The sequence below is a fragment of the Saimiri boliviensis genome, chromosome 12, assembly GCF_048565385.1.
Source record: "Saimiri boliviensis isolate mSaiBol1 chromosome 12, mSaiBol1.pri, whole genome shotgun sequence".
Lineage (NCBI taxonomy): Eukaryota > Metazoa > Chordata > Mammalia > Primates > Cebidae > Saimiri > Saimiri boliviensis.
In genome coordinates, this window is record NC_133460.1 from 77,237,734 (window position 1) to 77,254,574 (window position 16,841).

General features: G+C 42.3%; 1 protein-coding gene across 1 annotated transcript in view; it reads left to right on the forward strand.

Moving 5' to 3' along the window:
- MARCHF5 (membrane associated ring-CH-type finger 5) overlaps window positions 1–5,979 on the forward strand; it is a 69,337-nt gene extending 63,358 nt beyond the window's left edge. Inside the window, exons 4-6 of the mRNA XM_010333278.3 lie at window positions 1,463–1,646; window positions 1,788–1,954; window positions 2,757–5,979. Of these exons, the coding sequence (XP_010331580.1) occupies window positions 1,463–1,646; window positions 1,788–1,954; window positions 2,757–2,873 (468 nt within the window). The 3' untranslated portion in view covers window positions 2,874–5,979. The remainder of the gene's footprint in view (window positions 1–1,462; window positions 1,647–1,787; window positions 1,955–2,756) is intronic.
- The last annotated feature ends 10,862 nt before the right edge of the window (window positions 5,980–16,841 follow it).

Consider the following 16,841-nt stretch of genomic DNA (forward strand, 5'->3'; position numbering starts at 1 on the left):
TAAAGGAATAGAAGCCACAACAGAGGTTCCTGCCCCTCTATTGTAATAATCAGTCTGTGTCAGCCATTTTAAAATCTTTTATATTCCTGTGTGGTATGAAATGGCTTGGGAACTTTGTTTTTCCCTTGAATAAGACATTTCTTATAAATAAATCAGGACTGATAGCTTTCCAGCTTATTTCTAAAACTTTTTTTTTTCTGCATTCTTTTGAAATTAAGCATTTTCTATTTAAAAAATAGAGCTTGGCCGGGCGTGGTGGCTCAAGCCTGTAATCCCAGCACTTTGGGAGGCGGAGGCGGGTGGATCACAAGGTCAAGAGATTGAGACCATCCTGGTCAACATGGTGAAACCCCATCTCTACTAAAAAATACAAAAAATTAGCTGGGCATGGTGGCGTGTGCCTGTAATCCCAGCTACTCAGGAGGCTGAGCCAGGAGAATTGCCTGAACCCGGGAGGCGGAGGTTGCGGTGAGCCGAGATTGTGCCATTGCACTCCAGCCTGGGCAACAAGAGCGAAACTCTGTCTCAAAAAAAAAGATCGAGACCATCCTGGTCAACATGGTGAAACCCCGTCTCTACTAAAAATACAAAACATTAGCTGGGCATGGTGGCGCATGCCTGTAATCCCAGCTACTCAGGAGGCTGAGGCAGGAGAATTGCCTGAGCCCAGGAGGCGGAGGTTGCGGTGAGCCGAGATCGCACCATTGCACTCCAGCCTGGGCAACAAGAGCGAAACTCCGTCTCAAAAAAAAAAAAACCAGAGCTTAATATGCAACACTTCTGGAAAAAAAATGCAACACTTCATTCGAAAAAGAGGTAATTCCGGCCGGGCGCTGTGGCTCATGCCTATAATCCCAGTACTTTGGGAGGCCGAGGCGGGTGGATCACGAGGTCAAGAGATCGAGACCATCCTGGTGAACATGGTGAAACCCCGTCTCTACTAAGAATACAAAAATTGCCGGGCGCGGTGGCTCAAGCCTGTAATCCCAGCACTATGGGAGGCCAAGGCTGGTGGATCACGAGGTCAAGAGATCGAGACCATCCCAGTCAACATAGTGAAACCCCGTCTCTACTAAAAATACAAAAAATTAGTTGGGCATGGTGGCACGTGCCTGTAATCCCAGCTACTCAGGAGGCTGAGGCAGGAGAATTGCCTGAACCCAGGAGGCAGAGGTTGCAGTGAGCCAAGATCGCGCCATTGCACTCCAGCCTGGGTAACAAGAGCGAAACTCTGTCTCAAAAAAAAAAAAAAAAAAAAAAAAATTAGCTGGGCATGGTGGCGCACGCCTGTAGTCCCAGCTACTAGGGAGGCGGAGGCAGGAGAATTGCTTGAACCCAGGAGGCGGAGGTTGCGGTGAGCCGAGATCGCACCATTGCGCTCCAGCCTGGGTAACAAGAGCGAAACTCCGTCTCAAAAGAAAAACGAAAAAGAAGTAATTCTAACATGCTATCTGTTTCACAGGTTGTTGGTCATAAAGAAGGTCTAGACGTTATGGAAAGAGCTGATCCTTTATTCCTTTTAATTGGACTTCCTACTATTCCTGTCATGCTGATATTAGGCAAGATGATTCGCTGGGAGGACTATGTGCTTAGACTATGGCGCAAATACTCAAATAAACTACAAATTTTAAATAGTATATTTCCAGGTAAGGCCCTGAATTGTGGTTGTAAAGTGCATACCAAATTGATCTTATAGAAGAACTGTAACATGCCTTTTTAGCAATGTTTGAAGATATTCTAGCTTTTCTGATTTATTAGCACTAATGCACTGCATTTTTTTCCTCTAGGGATTGGTTGTCCTGTTCCTCGAATTCCAGCTGAGGCTAATCCTTTAGCAGATCATGTCTCTGCTACTCGAATTTTGTGTGGAGCCCTTGTCTTTCCTACTATTGCTACAATAGTTGGTAAATTGATGTTCAGTAGTGTTAACTCTAATTTACAAAGGACAATCTTGGTAAGATGGCTTTTATATTACTTATATTACCTTGCAATAGAGAATGAACTGTTTTCATTTTTAAAAGATGGGGAACTGTGTAAATATTCAGTCTGTGGCTCCTATGCATTAAGACTCTATTTCAGCCTCACTATCATTCAGTAGCTTGAGTGGAAATAAAAAGAGGAAGAACCACTGCAGCAGTTCAGGCCTTTTGGAACTATATTGTAGGTGATTCCTCTCCTGGCATATGCGTGAATCATCACACCTGTCCTTCTTGCCAGTGGAATTATAGTGAAGAGCTTTTGCTCTAGGGTCAGACCACCTGGTTTAAATCCCATCACAGAAATTGCCTTGCTATGAAATCTAAATCAAATGTCTGGACTTTTTCTTCCTGTAATATGGTGATGGTAATGATAGCTACTTCAGGATTATTGTGAGGATTATATAAGTCTTAGCATATAGTAATCACCATGTTTGCTACTATTGTTATTCCCACTTCTCCCCTCTGGTGGCAGTGTGCACATAGTGCCCTAGCATTCTTCTTTGTATATCAAAGTATATGTAGAACTACATGGAAGAAATACTAGTCAGAAAGGATAATGGAGAACGCATCTCTGTCCTCTGTTACCTATAGTAACAGTGTGTAGTCTCTCTCTCCCTGTCTCATCTCCTAGTAGAAAAGGAAAACTATTTCATTTGCGGTCATCTGAATTAGTTTAGTGTCAAAACCTATGTCTTTTGTGATCTAAATAAAATTATTTTTATTATTATGTTTCTGTAAATCTGCATTATAAAAAGCTAATTTTCCTTTTTATTTTAGGGTGGAATTGCTTTTGTTGCCATAAAAGGAGCATTTAAAGTTTACTTCAAACAGCAGCAATATTTACGACAGGCACACCGCAAAATTCTAAATTATCCAGAACAAGAAGAAGCATAAAACTGTGACTTCTGGTTGTCCTGCAGTCCTCTCATTCTTATGAATCTGTTTTGTTGTTTTGATTCCATCATTAATGCACTTGTGAAGACTTGTGATAAGCTGCTGCTCCTGTATTTTTTAAGAAATATAATAAAGCACTTAGGGCAAGGGAAATCATCTCGGTAATCACGGAACCTAAGGATGTGATTTGTTTTCATTGTTTGTATGTACTACTTTTATGGCAGTCATATGAACTGTTATCTTAGCATGGTAAACCTGGGTTTTGTTCATATTTTCTCCAGACAGAAATGTAAAGATCAAACTGCAAATATTAAAAAAATGGACATGCTGTTTTATTCAAATGCCTCTTTTGTACATGTTCATGTCTAGTTGTTTTCTTAGAATCAGCAACTCAATGAAGGTACTATAAGGATTTTTCTCACTGACATAATTTGATTACATACTAAATAAGAGGCTATGTTAATATGAGGAAATGTAAATTAAATTAGTTATAAATAAATAACCAAAAATGTATGTAAACATTCAAACGATTATCTGAACAAATGAGATTTTGTGGTATTTTCTTTAACCCATGTGATGTCCTCTAAAATGTGTAGGGTAAAAATTCACAGGGCTTCCAGATCACTTTTTCGCTATTAAATTTTATTTATATAATGTTGACATCTCATACTTCATGAAGTAATTTTGACTCATGGAGTCTTGGGGTTTGTGTGAATGTTGGGGGTGTGTGTCAGTCATCAGGTCCTTTCATCTTTGAAGTTTTTTAAATCCATATTTCTAGAAATTAGAGCTCCCTGTTTATAGTAGTTTGAGCAGAGAATGATTTACAAAAAAATAGTTTTCTTTCCTCTTTCATTGATTCAGTTATTGAGATATTGTTGATCACCTTCTATTTCCCAGGCACTGTGCAGAGTGCTGTGGGAAATAGTGGTGAACAAGACAGACTTGGTCCAAGCTCTTACAGAGTTTACAGTCTCGTTTCAGGGGATAGAAAATCAGCAGTGAATAAACCAAGGTGAAGCCTTGAGCTCTGTGCTTTTATATTAATGAGGAGAAAAGTATGAAAACAAGAGGTCTTGAGTAAATATTGAGTTCATTGTTTTTGGCTTAAGTTTATTATAGAAAACCAACACTAATGTTTTTAGATTTTAATTGCTTGTCATATTGATGAAGCTAGCACCTTAATCACTGTTTGACTAGTTTTGTGTTCATTTTTCAAAAGCAATTATTTAAGCCATTTTCAATAGATTGGCCATTTTAACCTGAATGGTTATTTTCATTAAATTTTTAAGAGATATTTTTAAAAACCTATTTATTTTCTTGTTCACAGCATCTAATGCATGACAATAGTAAATGTTTCCCCTTATTGATAAGTGGCCACTTTAGGAGTGTAGCAAATATAGATTGAGCTATGTTAGTTTGCAATAATATATGTTAACTTTAGTAATTAAAGACTGATACTTTTCTGTAATATGAATGTCTTAATTTTGAGTTACATGATGTTTATTTGAATGGTGAACATTCAAAGTTGTATTTGGAGAGGAAGAGAAGATTTGACAGTGAGCCTTATTACGAACACGACTACAGGGCCAGGCGCAGTGGCTCACGCCTGTAATCCCAACACTTTGGAAGTCCAAGGCGGGTGGATCACGAGGTCAAGAGATCGAGACCATCCTGGCCAACAGGGTGAAACCCCGTCTCTACTAAAAATGCAAAAAATTAGCTGGGCATGGTGGCACATGCCTGTAATCCCAGCTACTCAGGAGGCTGAGGCGGGAGAATTGCCTGAACCCAGGAGGCGAAGGTTGCAGTGAGCCGAGATTGCGCCATTGCACTCCAGCCTGGGTAACAAGAGCAAAACTCCGTCTCAAAAAAAAAAAAAAAAACACTACTACAAAAAAAAAAAAACAACTACAGTACTGAAGGGGAAATATGAAATCTATGATTATATATTTTAAAAACTTAGATTATATGGCTGTAATTATAAAACATTGGCTTTTCTTTTTTCAATGTGAAAAGTTGTATTAAATGGACATATCTTGCATAATTTTGTTATTTAGAACAGTTTTTAGGCAGCCTTTACTAAAGTTATGCAAGCACGCAGTTCCCCATTTGCCACTTTTAATGCCCTTGATGTGGGGAGTAGCTGTTCGGGTTTATAGGGATCTGGGCTAATGAAGGCCGGGGAACAACAACTCTAATCCTTTCGGGGCAGGAGGGAGGGGTTTTTTAGGGTTGTGCGGAGGGAACTGCAAGTGCCTGAGGACCAGAATGACCTCTAGCCCTGGGATTGAACACTTTTAAACCTAAAGAGCAGGCAGCCCCCTGAGGCCATTTATCCGGCCCCACCTCACTTCAGGAAGGGGCACCTCTTTCATTGGTGGTCAGTGAGAAGAGCACAGTATGTGGCGGCCCTCCAACAGTCTGAGGGACAGTGAACTGGCCCCCTGTGTAAAAAGTTTGGGGACGCCTGCTAAAGAGCCTTATTAATAGCTCAAGAAATACCACGTGCCTGTCTTTCCATGAAGGTGACCTACCTGACCGTGAAGTAATAAAAGAGCATAGGCAGACTTCAAGTTGGATAGACCTGGGTTCAAGTCATGGATAACTCTATGATTTTGGCTAACGGTCTTGACTTCCTCTTGGCTGCAGTTTTCTTAATCTTTGAAATGCAAGTAATATTTATCTCAGAAGACTTTGTAGGATTAACTGAGATTAAAGGAACAAGGCACTTTAGGCTCAAAATGGCCCCTACAGAGCAGTAGTTGTTTCTTAATTGCTGAGTAATCTGTTTGTACTCTAGGAAAAGTGAGTGAAGAAGTAAAAGAAAGGCATTAGGGGACAAACTCAAGAGATGATACAGATTTTGGGGATGGGTGGGTATATTTTCCAGTTTATTTTCATATTGCTTTACTGTGTTATTTCTAGAAACTTAAGTGTTTTAAGCCTCTTTTATAAAATTCAATGATTAGTAGAATTCTATTCAAAAGTTAACTCATCTCCATTCAAAGTGGCTGAAAATATTGTTTATCATTACATGATTATGAAATGACTGTGAAGAATATAAAATTAAACTTAGTGACTTAATTAGTCACTGCCTTGCTAACTCTTCCGTTTTTTAAATGTCTTGTTTTTAATATACAAACTATCTCAATACTGGCTGGATTAGGTTAAATAAAGAATTTTTATGTTCTCTAGGTGTACTTTGTCTGTTAAACAAATCTCAAAACATTCTGTGGATACATTGTTTTGTTTTTTATATCCCATGGTCCTATGGAATTAGCAACTTTTTTAAAATTATAATTTAGTTTTTTTAAGTAAAAGTAATCTGAATTTCTAAAAATCTGTATAGAGGAATTTGTCTTAATTTTGTAAGCAGGCTAGCCTAAATTCTAAGTATGTTCTAATGACTAAAATATATCCCCTCAAAGCCTCTTGGACTGAATATAATTAGATAAGCAACTAGACAAGATCTATGGGTGGTCTCATGCCATTATACCTTAAAGTATATTCAAGGCCTGGCACGGTGGCTCACGCCTGTAATCCTAACACTTTGGGAGACCAAGATGGGTGGATCACCTGAGGTCAGGAGTTCAAGACCAGCCTACCCATCATGGTGAAACCCATCTTTAAAAATAAATAAAAGTGTATTCAAGTGACCTGGAAACACAAACTGCTTCTGAGACTTTTTTTTCCCCCACCATTTTGTCTCATGATCATGCCTGTAATCTCAGCACTTTGGGAGGCCAAGGCAGATGGATCATGAGGTCAGGAGTTCAAGACCAGCCTGGCCTAGATGGTGAAACCCTATCTCTACTGAAAATACGAAAATTAGCCAGGCATGGTGGCAGGTGCTTGCAATCCCGGGTACTCAGGAGGATTAGGCACAGAATTGCTTGAACCCAGGAGGCAGAGTTTGCAGTGAGCTGAGATCACGCCACTGCCCTCCAGCATGGGCGACAGAATGAGACTCAGTCTCAAACACCCAAGTTTCTGAAGTAGAAGATTAGAATCTTCTAGAATGAGTTAAAGGTCTTTCATTATATCCATGGGGTATTATACTGGTTCTAAGTCATTTCATTACCCAATCTGAGAGACGCTAAGAGGAGAAAAGGTACAGAATTGAACAGTCCTGAATGCATATGCTAACTGTCACTTGATTAGCTGTAGGGCAAGTCACTTTACCTCTCCAACCAGTTTCCTTATCAGTAAAATGAAGATTATAAAGTCTATCTCCTGGGTTATTGTGAGGATTGAGGTAACATTCTAGTACAGTTTGATATAGGGAAACTAAGTCTATCCATTTGACTATAGCCTTTTTTGGTCCGCTGGAATCAAGGTTGCTGTTTCTGAGCTACCTGCCACTCAACATGCCCATTAGAAATGGTAAGAGATGGGCCGGGCGCGGTGGCTCAAGCCTGTAATCCCAGCACTTTGGGAGGCTGAGGCGGGTGGATCACGAGGTCAACAGATCGAGACCATCCTGGTCAACATGGTGAAACCCCGTCTCTACTAAAAATACTAAAAATCAGCTGGGCATGGTGGCACGTGCCTATAGTCCCAGCTACTCAGGAGGCTGAGGCAGGAGAATTGCTTGAACCCAGGAGGCGGAGGTTGCGGTGAGCCGAGATCGTGCCATTGCACTCCAGCCTGGGTAACAAGAGTGAAACTCCGTCTCAAAAAACAAAAAAAAGAAATGGTAAGAGATGGAATGTCTTGTTTAATTGCCTTCCTGAAGCAAGGATCCTGAGCAAGGGGAATAAATGAGGGGTTTGCATCTGAATACCTGCAGAAGCCTTGTGGACAAGCGTCAGAGACTAGACCATCATTCTGGTCAATCCCAAGTGGATTTAAGCATTTTTCTGAAAACAGCCAGGCCAAAGTTACTGTATGCCAACAACATACACAACTCTAGTAGATATTTGTTGACCTATATAAATGGCTACATATTGTGCTCGGTCCTAGGATTTTAAATAGTGATTAAGCCTGCTTTGAGATTAGAGTTGTAAAGTGCATTAACAGATCTTTCTTAGTATGATGTTACTGTCATAAAAGTGTAAGATCTGGCCGGGCACAGTGGCTCACACCTGTAATCCCAGCACTTTGGGAGGCCGAGGCGGGTGTATCATGAGGTCAGGAGATCGAGACTATCCTGGCCAACATGGTGAAACCCCGTCTCTACTAAAAATACAAAAAAATTAGCTGGGCATGGTGGCACACACCTGTAGTCCCAGCTACTTGTGAGGCTAAGGCAGGAGAATTGATTGAACCCAGGAGGCAGAGACTGCAGTGAGCCGAGATCGCGCCACTGCACTATAGCCTGGGCGACAATGTGAGACTCCATCTCAAAAAAAATTTAAGATCCATAAGAGTAAAATGTTCTTTGTTTAGTTTACTTTTGTTTACTACTCTCCCCACACTAGAACACCACTCGCACATGGTAGGAGCATGATTGAACATTTTATGAACTTAGGAAAACATTCCTTTTTAAGATCATAGTATCTATCTTGATCCTAGGTTTTTTGTTTTTTTTTTTTTTCTCCAATCCTACAACAAAAGATCCTAGTTCTTTTTGTCTCTTGAGTTTCTAAAAATTTAAATATAGTTACCCCTTTTTTGCCACTTTTTTTTTTTTCTGGCAACAAATCAACTTTGAAAAGGCACAGAACTGCCTATAATCTCAGCACTTCAGCAGGCCGAGGCAGGAGGATCGCTGAAGCCCAGGAGTTCAAGACCAACCTGGGCAACATAGTAAGACCCTGTCTCAAAAAAAAAAAAAGGAAAAGATACAAAAGCACTTTAAGTTAGGTAATTATGAATACTACAACATTAATCAGCAAGATTACCTACGAAGGAACAGCATCGACCTGACACAAAACTGCCTATAATCTCAGTACTTCAGCAGGCCGAGGCAGGAGGATCGCTGAAGCCCAGCAGTTCAAGACCAACCTGGGCAACATAGTAAGACCCTGTCTCAAAAAAAAAAAAGGAAAAGATACAAAAGCACTTTAAGTTAGGTAATTATGAATACTACAACATTAATCAGCAAGATTACCTACGAAGGAACAGCATCAACCTGACCCCTTCAGAGTTAGTTTTTCATCTTGAACCCGGAACCAGCATAAACAGCAAATGAGTACCTGTGCACTAGCTTGTTTTCTGGAAGCCACTAGGACACCTTTAATAAAAGTCACCTAAGAGAAAATGAGGCACTGTCACACTTTGCTGCGCTTATGGTTCATTCATGCAGAGAAATCAATTTATTCACTGGGATCTACTTGGTAGCTCACAGACCAGTGTGAATGTCAGGAATCTGGGCATGCTGTGGTTGAAGGGCTTAATGTTTAACCAAGTCTTCCAGTGGAGAGTGCACACTATAATAGAAATCTTTCAGCAATGTCATCTTCGCCTCAGTGAGCTCCTTCACACCGGATAAAAATTTATTGAACAATAGTAGGGCTTCGGTTCCAACTTTTGAAAAATGTTGCCACCTCAAAGCCCATGGACTCAATACCTGCTAAAGGCAAATAGGAAAATGAAAGAGGATTTTTTTTTCCCTCAAATTCAAACCCACCATTATCTTATTCAAAAGGAAAGACCACAACTGTGTGGACACTTTACTATTTCCATCATTAGAACCCTGACCACTTGGCAACACACTTATTCCAGAAGCCCACACTACAGATATTCAGCAGAACCTCTGCAGCATGACATGAGTAAGTAATGAAGTACATATTTTTAAATAAGTTTTTGCAAGTTGAAATATATATATACCTGCACAATTATATGTGAAGCTCATAGCAGTACTATTTACAATAGCCACAAAGTGGGAACAATACAAATGTGCATCAACTGATAAGTGGATAAACAAAATATGGCTTACCTATACAATGGAATATTATTCACGCATAAAAAGGAAGTCCTGATACATGCTGCAACATAAATGAGCCTTGAAAACATCTTAAGTGAAGAAACCAGATACAAAAGACCACAGATATGGTTCCATCTATATGAAAAATCCAGAATGAACATAAGGACATAAAAGGGCAGCAAAGTGTGATAGTGCCTCCTTGCAAATCCAGGAGACAAATTAGTAGTTGCCAGAAGCTGGAGTGAAGGGAAAAGGGGAATGACTGCTAATGGGTACAGGGTTTCTTCTGGGGATGTTGAAAATGTTCTCAAATTAGTAGTATTGGTTGTGCAATTCTGTGAATACACTAAAAACCTCTGAATTTTACACTTCAATTAAAGTGTGAACTTTATGGAATTATTTCTCAATATTGTTTTTTAAATTTTATTAGTATTCGTGGGTACATAAGTATGCATATTTATGGGTTACATGAGATATTTTGATATAGTCGTGCAATGCATCATAATCATATCAGGGTAAATGGTGTATTCATCACATCAAGCATTTATCATTTATTTGTGTTACAAACCAATCCAGTGATATTCTTCACTATTTTTTAATGTACAATTATTGATTATAGTCACCCTGTTGTGCTACCAAATACTAGGTCTTATTTATTCTATTTTTTGTGGCCACTAACCATCCCCACTTCCCCTCACACTTCCTCCGCTACCCTTCCCAGCCTCTGGTAACCATCTTTCTACTCTGTATCTCCATGAGTTCAATTGTTTTAATTTTTAGCTTCCACAAATAAAAACATGCAAAGCTTATCTTTCTTTGCCTGGCTTATAAATTCGCTTAACATAATGACCTCCAGTTTTATCTGCGTTGTTGCAAATGACAGGATCTTCTATTTATGGCTGAATAGTACTCCACTGTGTGTAAGTACCATATTTATTTATTTGTTTGTTTGTTTATTTAAGACGGAGACTCACTCTGTTGCCCAGCTAGAGTGCCATAATGAGATCTTGGCTCACTGCCACCACTGCCTCCCAGGTTCAAGCTATTCTCCTGTTATTTTGCCTGTGCTTCTCACCCGCCAGCCCACTTCCTTGGGTTCTGTTAATTTGCTACAGTGGCTTGCAGAACTCGCAGAGAACACTTAAGTATGTTTACTGGTTTATTATAGAGGATATTACGGTCTGGGCATGGTGACTCGTGCCTGTGATCCCAGCACTTTGAGAGGCCGAAGCAGGTGGATCACCTGAGGTCAGGAGTTTGAAACCGGCCTAGCCAACATGGTGAAACCCTGTCTCTAATTTACTTATATAACAAACCTGCACTTATATCCCTGAACCTAAAGGGCCAGTGGCAGTGGCTCACACCTATAATCTCCACAGTTTGGGAGGTTGAGGCAGGCAGATTGCTTGAGCCCAGGAGTTCGAGACCAGCCTGGGCAACCTGGAAAAACCCCATCTCTACAAAAAAATACAAAATTAGCTGAATGTGGTAGCGCATGCCTGTAATCCCACTCACTCGGGAGGCTGAGGCAGGAGAATCGCTTGAACCCAGGAGGCGAAGGTTGCGGTGAGCCGAGATCGCGCCATTGCACTCCAGCCTGGGTAACAAGGGCGAAACTCCGTCTCAAAAAAAAAAAAAATTTTTAAATAGAGACAGGGATCTCACCATGTTGCCCAGGCTGGTCTTGAATTCCTGGGCTCAAGTGATTTGCCTGCCTTGACCTCCCAAAGTGCTGTAAGCTACTGCACCTGGCCTCTTACAGTACTTTACACACTTGTGCAAGCATTCCTCAAGTCTAGTATAGTGGTCATCAGAATGGACTCAAATTAAACTGCCTGGGTTGAAAATACCAGCTCCAAACTTCACCACACTATAATCTTGGGGGCAAGTTACAAGACCTCCTTTGTACCTCAGTTTCCCCATCAGTAAAGTGTGAATCATAACAGTTCTTATATCATAGGATATATTTTAAGAATTAAATGACATTGAGTATGTAAAAATGCTTAGCTCATTGCCTAGAACATCTAAGTACTCATTAAATATTGGTTCTTAATATTTATTAGTATCAATAAGAATAATCATTATTATAATAAATGTCACTTCTCAAGAAAGCAAAAACAGGGTAAATTCAGAGAGCAGTAATTAGTTAAGAGTAATGATATCATTACAACTTATAGCCAATTATTTCACTAGACACGTTAATTAAGGAAAATTTATCTTAGAATGTAAAGAATTTTACATTAAGCTAGTTGCATTAGAAAATCCAAACAATTTGCATCTTAAATAACAGAGAACAGGCCTTCCAAGGCCCAGAAGGGAAGACATTAAGTGGTAATTAGAAAAATCAGTTTCTTAGCTGAAAGTTTTAATAGCTTCATTTGCTCTTGTATCCCAACATTTTACCCCGTCATAAGCAGAGGCTGGAGGAAGGGTGGGGCAGGAGCATTCTGTGAGTCACTCTAGCAAATTCATTTAGGACTGTGTAGGAACTGGCAGCACCTCAGGGCGGGCCCCCATCTTGCTCACTTTTATTTTATTTTTTATTTTTTTGAGACAGAGTCTTACTCTGTTGCCCAGACTGGAGTATAGCGGTGCAATCTTGGCTCACTGCAACCTCTGCCTCCCAGATTCAAGTGATTCTCCTGCCTTAGCTTCCCAAGTATCTGGGACTACAGGTGCATGCAACTGGACCTGGCTAATTTTTTGTATTTTTGGTAGAGATGAGGTTTTGCCATATTGGCCAGGCTGGTCTCGAACTCCTGACCTCCTGACCTCAAGCCATCCAGCCTCCCAAAGTACCGGAATACAGGTGTGAGCCATTGCACCGGCCTTGCTCACTTTAATATCATGGGTATCATTTAATGTCATGAATCTCCACTACAGATGACTGTCTCACTTTTATAGCTTGGGAAACTGAGGCTCAGAAACCAGGTAATTTAGGGCTTCTGGTTCGCATCCTCAGAAACCAAGACAGACTGACTGAAGGGAATGGGAGGGGGCTTAGGCAGGGCTGTTGGGAGATCACAGAGTGGGAGGGCTGGCTCAACAGCCTGGACCAGAAACGAGCAGGATTCCACAGGTGCACAGGGGACAAAGACAGGAAGCAGTCAAAGAGCAGGAAAATCTGGTCTGGGCTCTGCCAGTTTTTTCTTTTTATTTATTTATTTATTATTATTATTTTTTAAGATGCAGTTTCACCATATTGGTCAGGCTGGTCTTGAACTCCCGACCTCAGGTGATCCACCCGCCTTGGCCTCCAACATGCTTGGATTACAGGCGTAAGCCACCGCGCCCAGCCTCTGCCAGTTTTTTCAACACTCTACTTAGATTCCAGTTCCAGGGAGGAAGTGTCCAACTGCCAAGTGCTTGAGAATAGACACACCAGCCAGCAGCATCGTCATCACATGGGAACTTGTTAGAAGTGCAGAATCTCGGCCAGGTGCAGTGGCTCACACCTGTAATCCCAGCACTTTGGGAGTCTGAGGTGGGCAGATCACCTGAGGTTGGGAGTTCCAGACCAGTCTGACCAACATGGAGAAACCCTGTCTCTACTAAAAATACAAAATTAGCAGGGCGTGGTGACGCATGCTGTAATCCCAGCTACTTGGAAGGCTGAGGAAGGAGAATTGCTTGAACCTCAAAGGCGAAGGTTGCAGTGAGCCAAGATTGGGCCATTGCACTGCAGCCTGGACAAGAGCAAAACTCCGTCTCAAAAAAAAAAAAAGGGGGGCGGGGGGCCCGGCGCAGTGGCTCAAGCCTGTAATCCCAGCACTTTGGGAGGCCAAGGCAGGTGGATCATGAGGTCAAGAGATCGAGACCAACCTGGTCAACATGGTGAAACCCCGTCTCTACTAAAAATACAAAACATTAGCTGGGCATGGTGGTGCGTGCCTGTGATCCCAGCTACTCAGGAGGCTGAGACAGGAGAATTGCCTGAACCCAGGAGGCGGAGGTTGCGATGAGCCAAGACCACGCCATTGCACTCCAGCCTGGGTAACATGAGCGAAACTCCGTCTCAAAAAAAAAAGAAGAAGAAGAAGAATCTCAGGCTCCACCCTGGACTTACTGAGTCACGACCTGAATCTTTTTTCTTTTTTTTTTTTAGACAAGATCTTGCCCAGACTGGAGTGCTATGGTGCCTTCTCTGCTCATTGCAACCTCCGCCCCCTGGGTTCAAGCATTTCTAGTGCCTCAGCCTCCCAAGTAGCTGGGACTTACAGGCGTGCACCACCACTCCCGGCTAATTTTTGTATTTTTAGTAGAGACAGTGTTTTACCACGTTGTCCAGGCTGGTCTCAAACTCCCGACTTCAAGTGATCTGCCCACCTCAGTCCCAAAGTGCTGGGATTATAGGCATGAGCCACCATACCCCGGCCAGAGCCTGCATCTTAACAGCTCCCTCAGATCTGTGCATGTTACAATTTGGGACATACTGTGAAGAGTCCCTAAGGAACACTTCATGCCTAATCAGCTTCCCACGGGGAAGGAGATGTCGATTCCTCAACAGGAAATTTATGGTGCTGCTTCTAGAAGTGTCACAGTCTGACAGGTTCTTACTGCCCATTGCCCCCCACCTCACCCCAAACCAATAAGAACAGTAAGTGTTGCAGCAAAGGAAGAATTTAATAATTGCAGGGCAGCCAAATGAGAAGAACAGGGAGAAAATTCTCAAACCTGTCTCCCTGAGAATTCGGAGGCCATGATTTTTTAAAGAGTACTTTGGGCCGGGTGCGGTGGCTCAAGCCTGTAATCCCAGCACTTTGGGAGGCCGAGGCGGGTGGATCACAAGGTCGAGAGATCGAGACCAACCTGGTCAACATGGTGAAACCCCGTCTCTACTAAAAATACAAAAAATTAGCTGGGCATGGTGGCGCGTGCCTGTAATCCCAGCTACTCAGGAGGCTGAGGCAGGAGAATTGCCTGAGCCCAGGAGGCGGAGGTTGCGGTGAGCCGAGATCGCGCCATTGCACTCCAGCCTGGGTAACAAGAGCGAAACTCCGTCTCAAAAAAAAAAAAAGAGTACTTTGGGGGGCAAGGGGCTGGGGAACGGGAACAATTGATTGGCTGGGGATGAACTCACAGGGGCATCTAAAGCTGTCTTCACGCAGCTGAGTCAGTTCTCAGGAGGTGGGGGCAAGGGTTGGGGTGGGGCTCTCAGGACAAGGTGGCATCCCTTGGTCTGCCAAAATGTGAAATCTGAAAAAGATCTCAAAGACCAGTTCTTCAGGTTTCACAATAGTGATATTATCTATAGGAGTAGTTGGGGAGGTTCTAAATCTTGCAACAGCCAGTTATATGACTCTGGAGAAGTCGACAACTTACAGGAAAACACGCTAAGCAATGGCAGGTTGAATTGAATTCTGCCTATTCTTTAGCAAATTCCAATCCTCTACCATAATTCTAACCTTGGCTTATGAATGTGACTTCAATCTCTGAACAAGGAGGGACAATGGTTTCCCTTGCCTCAAAGTTTTTTTTTTGTTGTTTGTTTGTTTGTTGTTTTGTTTTGGTTTGGTTTGGTTTTTTGAGACAGAATCTCGCTCTGTCACCAGGTGCCAGGCTGGAGTGCAGTGGTGCAATCTCGGCTCACTGCAACCTCTGACTCCCAGGTTCAAGCAATTCTGCTGCCTCCCAAGTAGCTGGGACTACAGGCACGTGCCACCATGCCCAGCTAATTTTTGTATTTTTAGTACAGACGGAGTTTCACCATGTTGGCCAGGATGGTCTCGATCTCTTGACCTCGTGATCCACCTGCCTTGGCCTCCCAAAGTGCTGGATTACAGGTGTGAGCCATTGTGCCTGGATCCTCAAAATTTAACTATGAACTAAATTCCTCTCATTGTTTTCTTGGCTTCTATGATACAATAAGCAAAAAACAAAAACAAAAAATAATGTAGCCTGTGAGGTTAGAAGCAAGACGCAGTCAGTCATGTAGGTTTTTCTCATTATATGTAATTCTGCACAGGTGGTTTCAGGAAGAGACGTGGATGCTAGGATACCCCATAAAAGGCACTCCCTGGGATTCCAGAACAGGCTAGTCTCCCACCACACTGCCTCCTGGCAGCCCACATGGTATGTGCACAGACAATTCCTATTAGCGGTCCGACAGGTTTTTTTCATCTGGGTTGAATTTCTTAAGGGTTGCTGACATCTTGAAGATCTGAGAGAGAACTCAGCTGTAAAATCCTTGATCTCTTTCAACTGCTGAACATTAAAACCCTTTTTTCCCCTCTTACACAACTTTTTGAACAATGGTTGGATGTGAAGCTAGCAGCTGCATCCCTTTTTCTCAGTGCTGCCTTTTTCCCAGGAACCAGCTATAGATTTACTGCTATTTTAAGGGGATGATGAAGATGAAAGTTTTGCAAGGCCTTGTATCCAGGTGCCGGGGACAAAGGAAGCACCTGGCTTTGCCAGCACAAAGGATCCCGAATGGGAAAAGGGAGCCATGAACAGTGGAATGACAAAGAAAGGCAACTTCACTTTCCTTCATCAAGCATTGCCTTGACAAGGTGACAAGGGGTTTTACAGGGAAGGCCCCCTTTGGAAATTTTCCCCCCTCCAGGAGTCCTGCCTCTTTCCACTCAGGCCCCTCCTTCATGGGTCTAGCCAAGCCCACACACCACCTGTCAGAGGAGTGGAGCATATAGACCGCTATCCTTGGTCCTGAATTGTCATTATGATTGGAGCAGTAGTTCACAACCTGGCTGCCAATCAGAATCAAGGGGAAAGCATGATAAAAGCACTGACTGCAAAGTCCCACACCCTAGGTATGCTGACGTGGTTGGTTTCTGTGTTAAAAAAAAAAAAAAAAAAAAAAATTCAGGGCAGACGCAGTGGCTCATGCTTGTAGTCCCAGCACGTTGGGAGGTCAAGGCAGCAGGGTAACTTGAAGCCAGGAGTTCAAGACTACCCTGAGCAACATAGTGAGACCCCTGTTTCTACAAAAAATATAAAAATTAGCCAGTCATGCCAGGCGCGGTGGCTCACACCTGTAATCCCAGCACTTTGGGAGGCCGAGGTGGGTCGATCACCTGAGGGCAGGAGTTTGAGACCAGCCTGGCCAATAAGGTGAAACTCTGTCTCTACTAAAAATA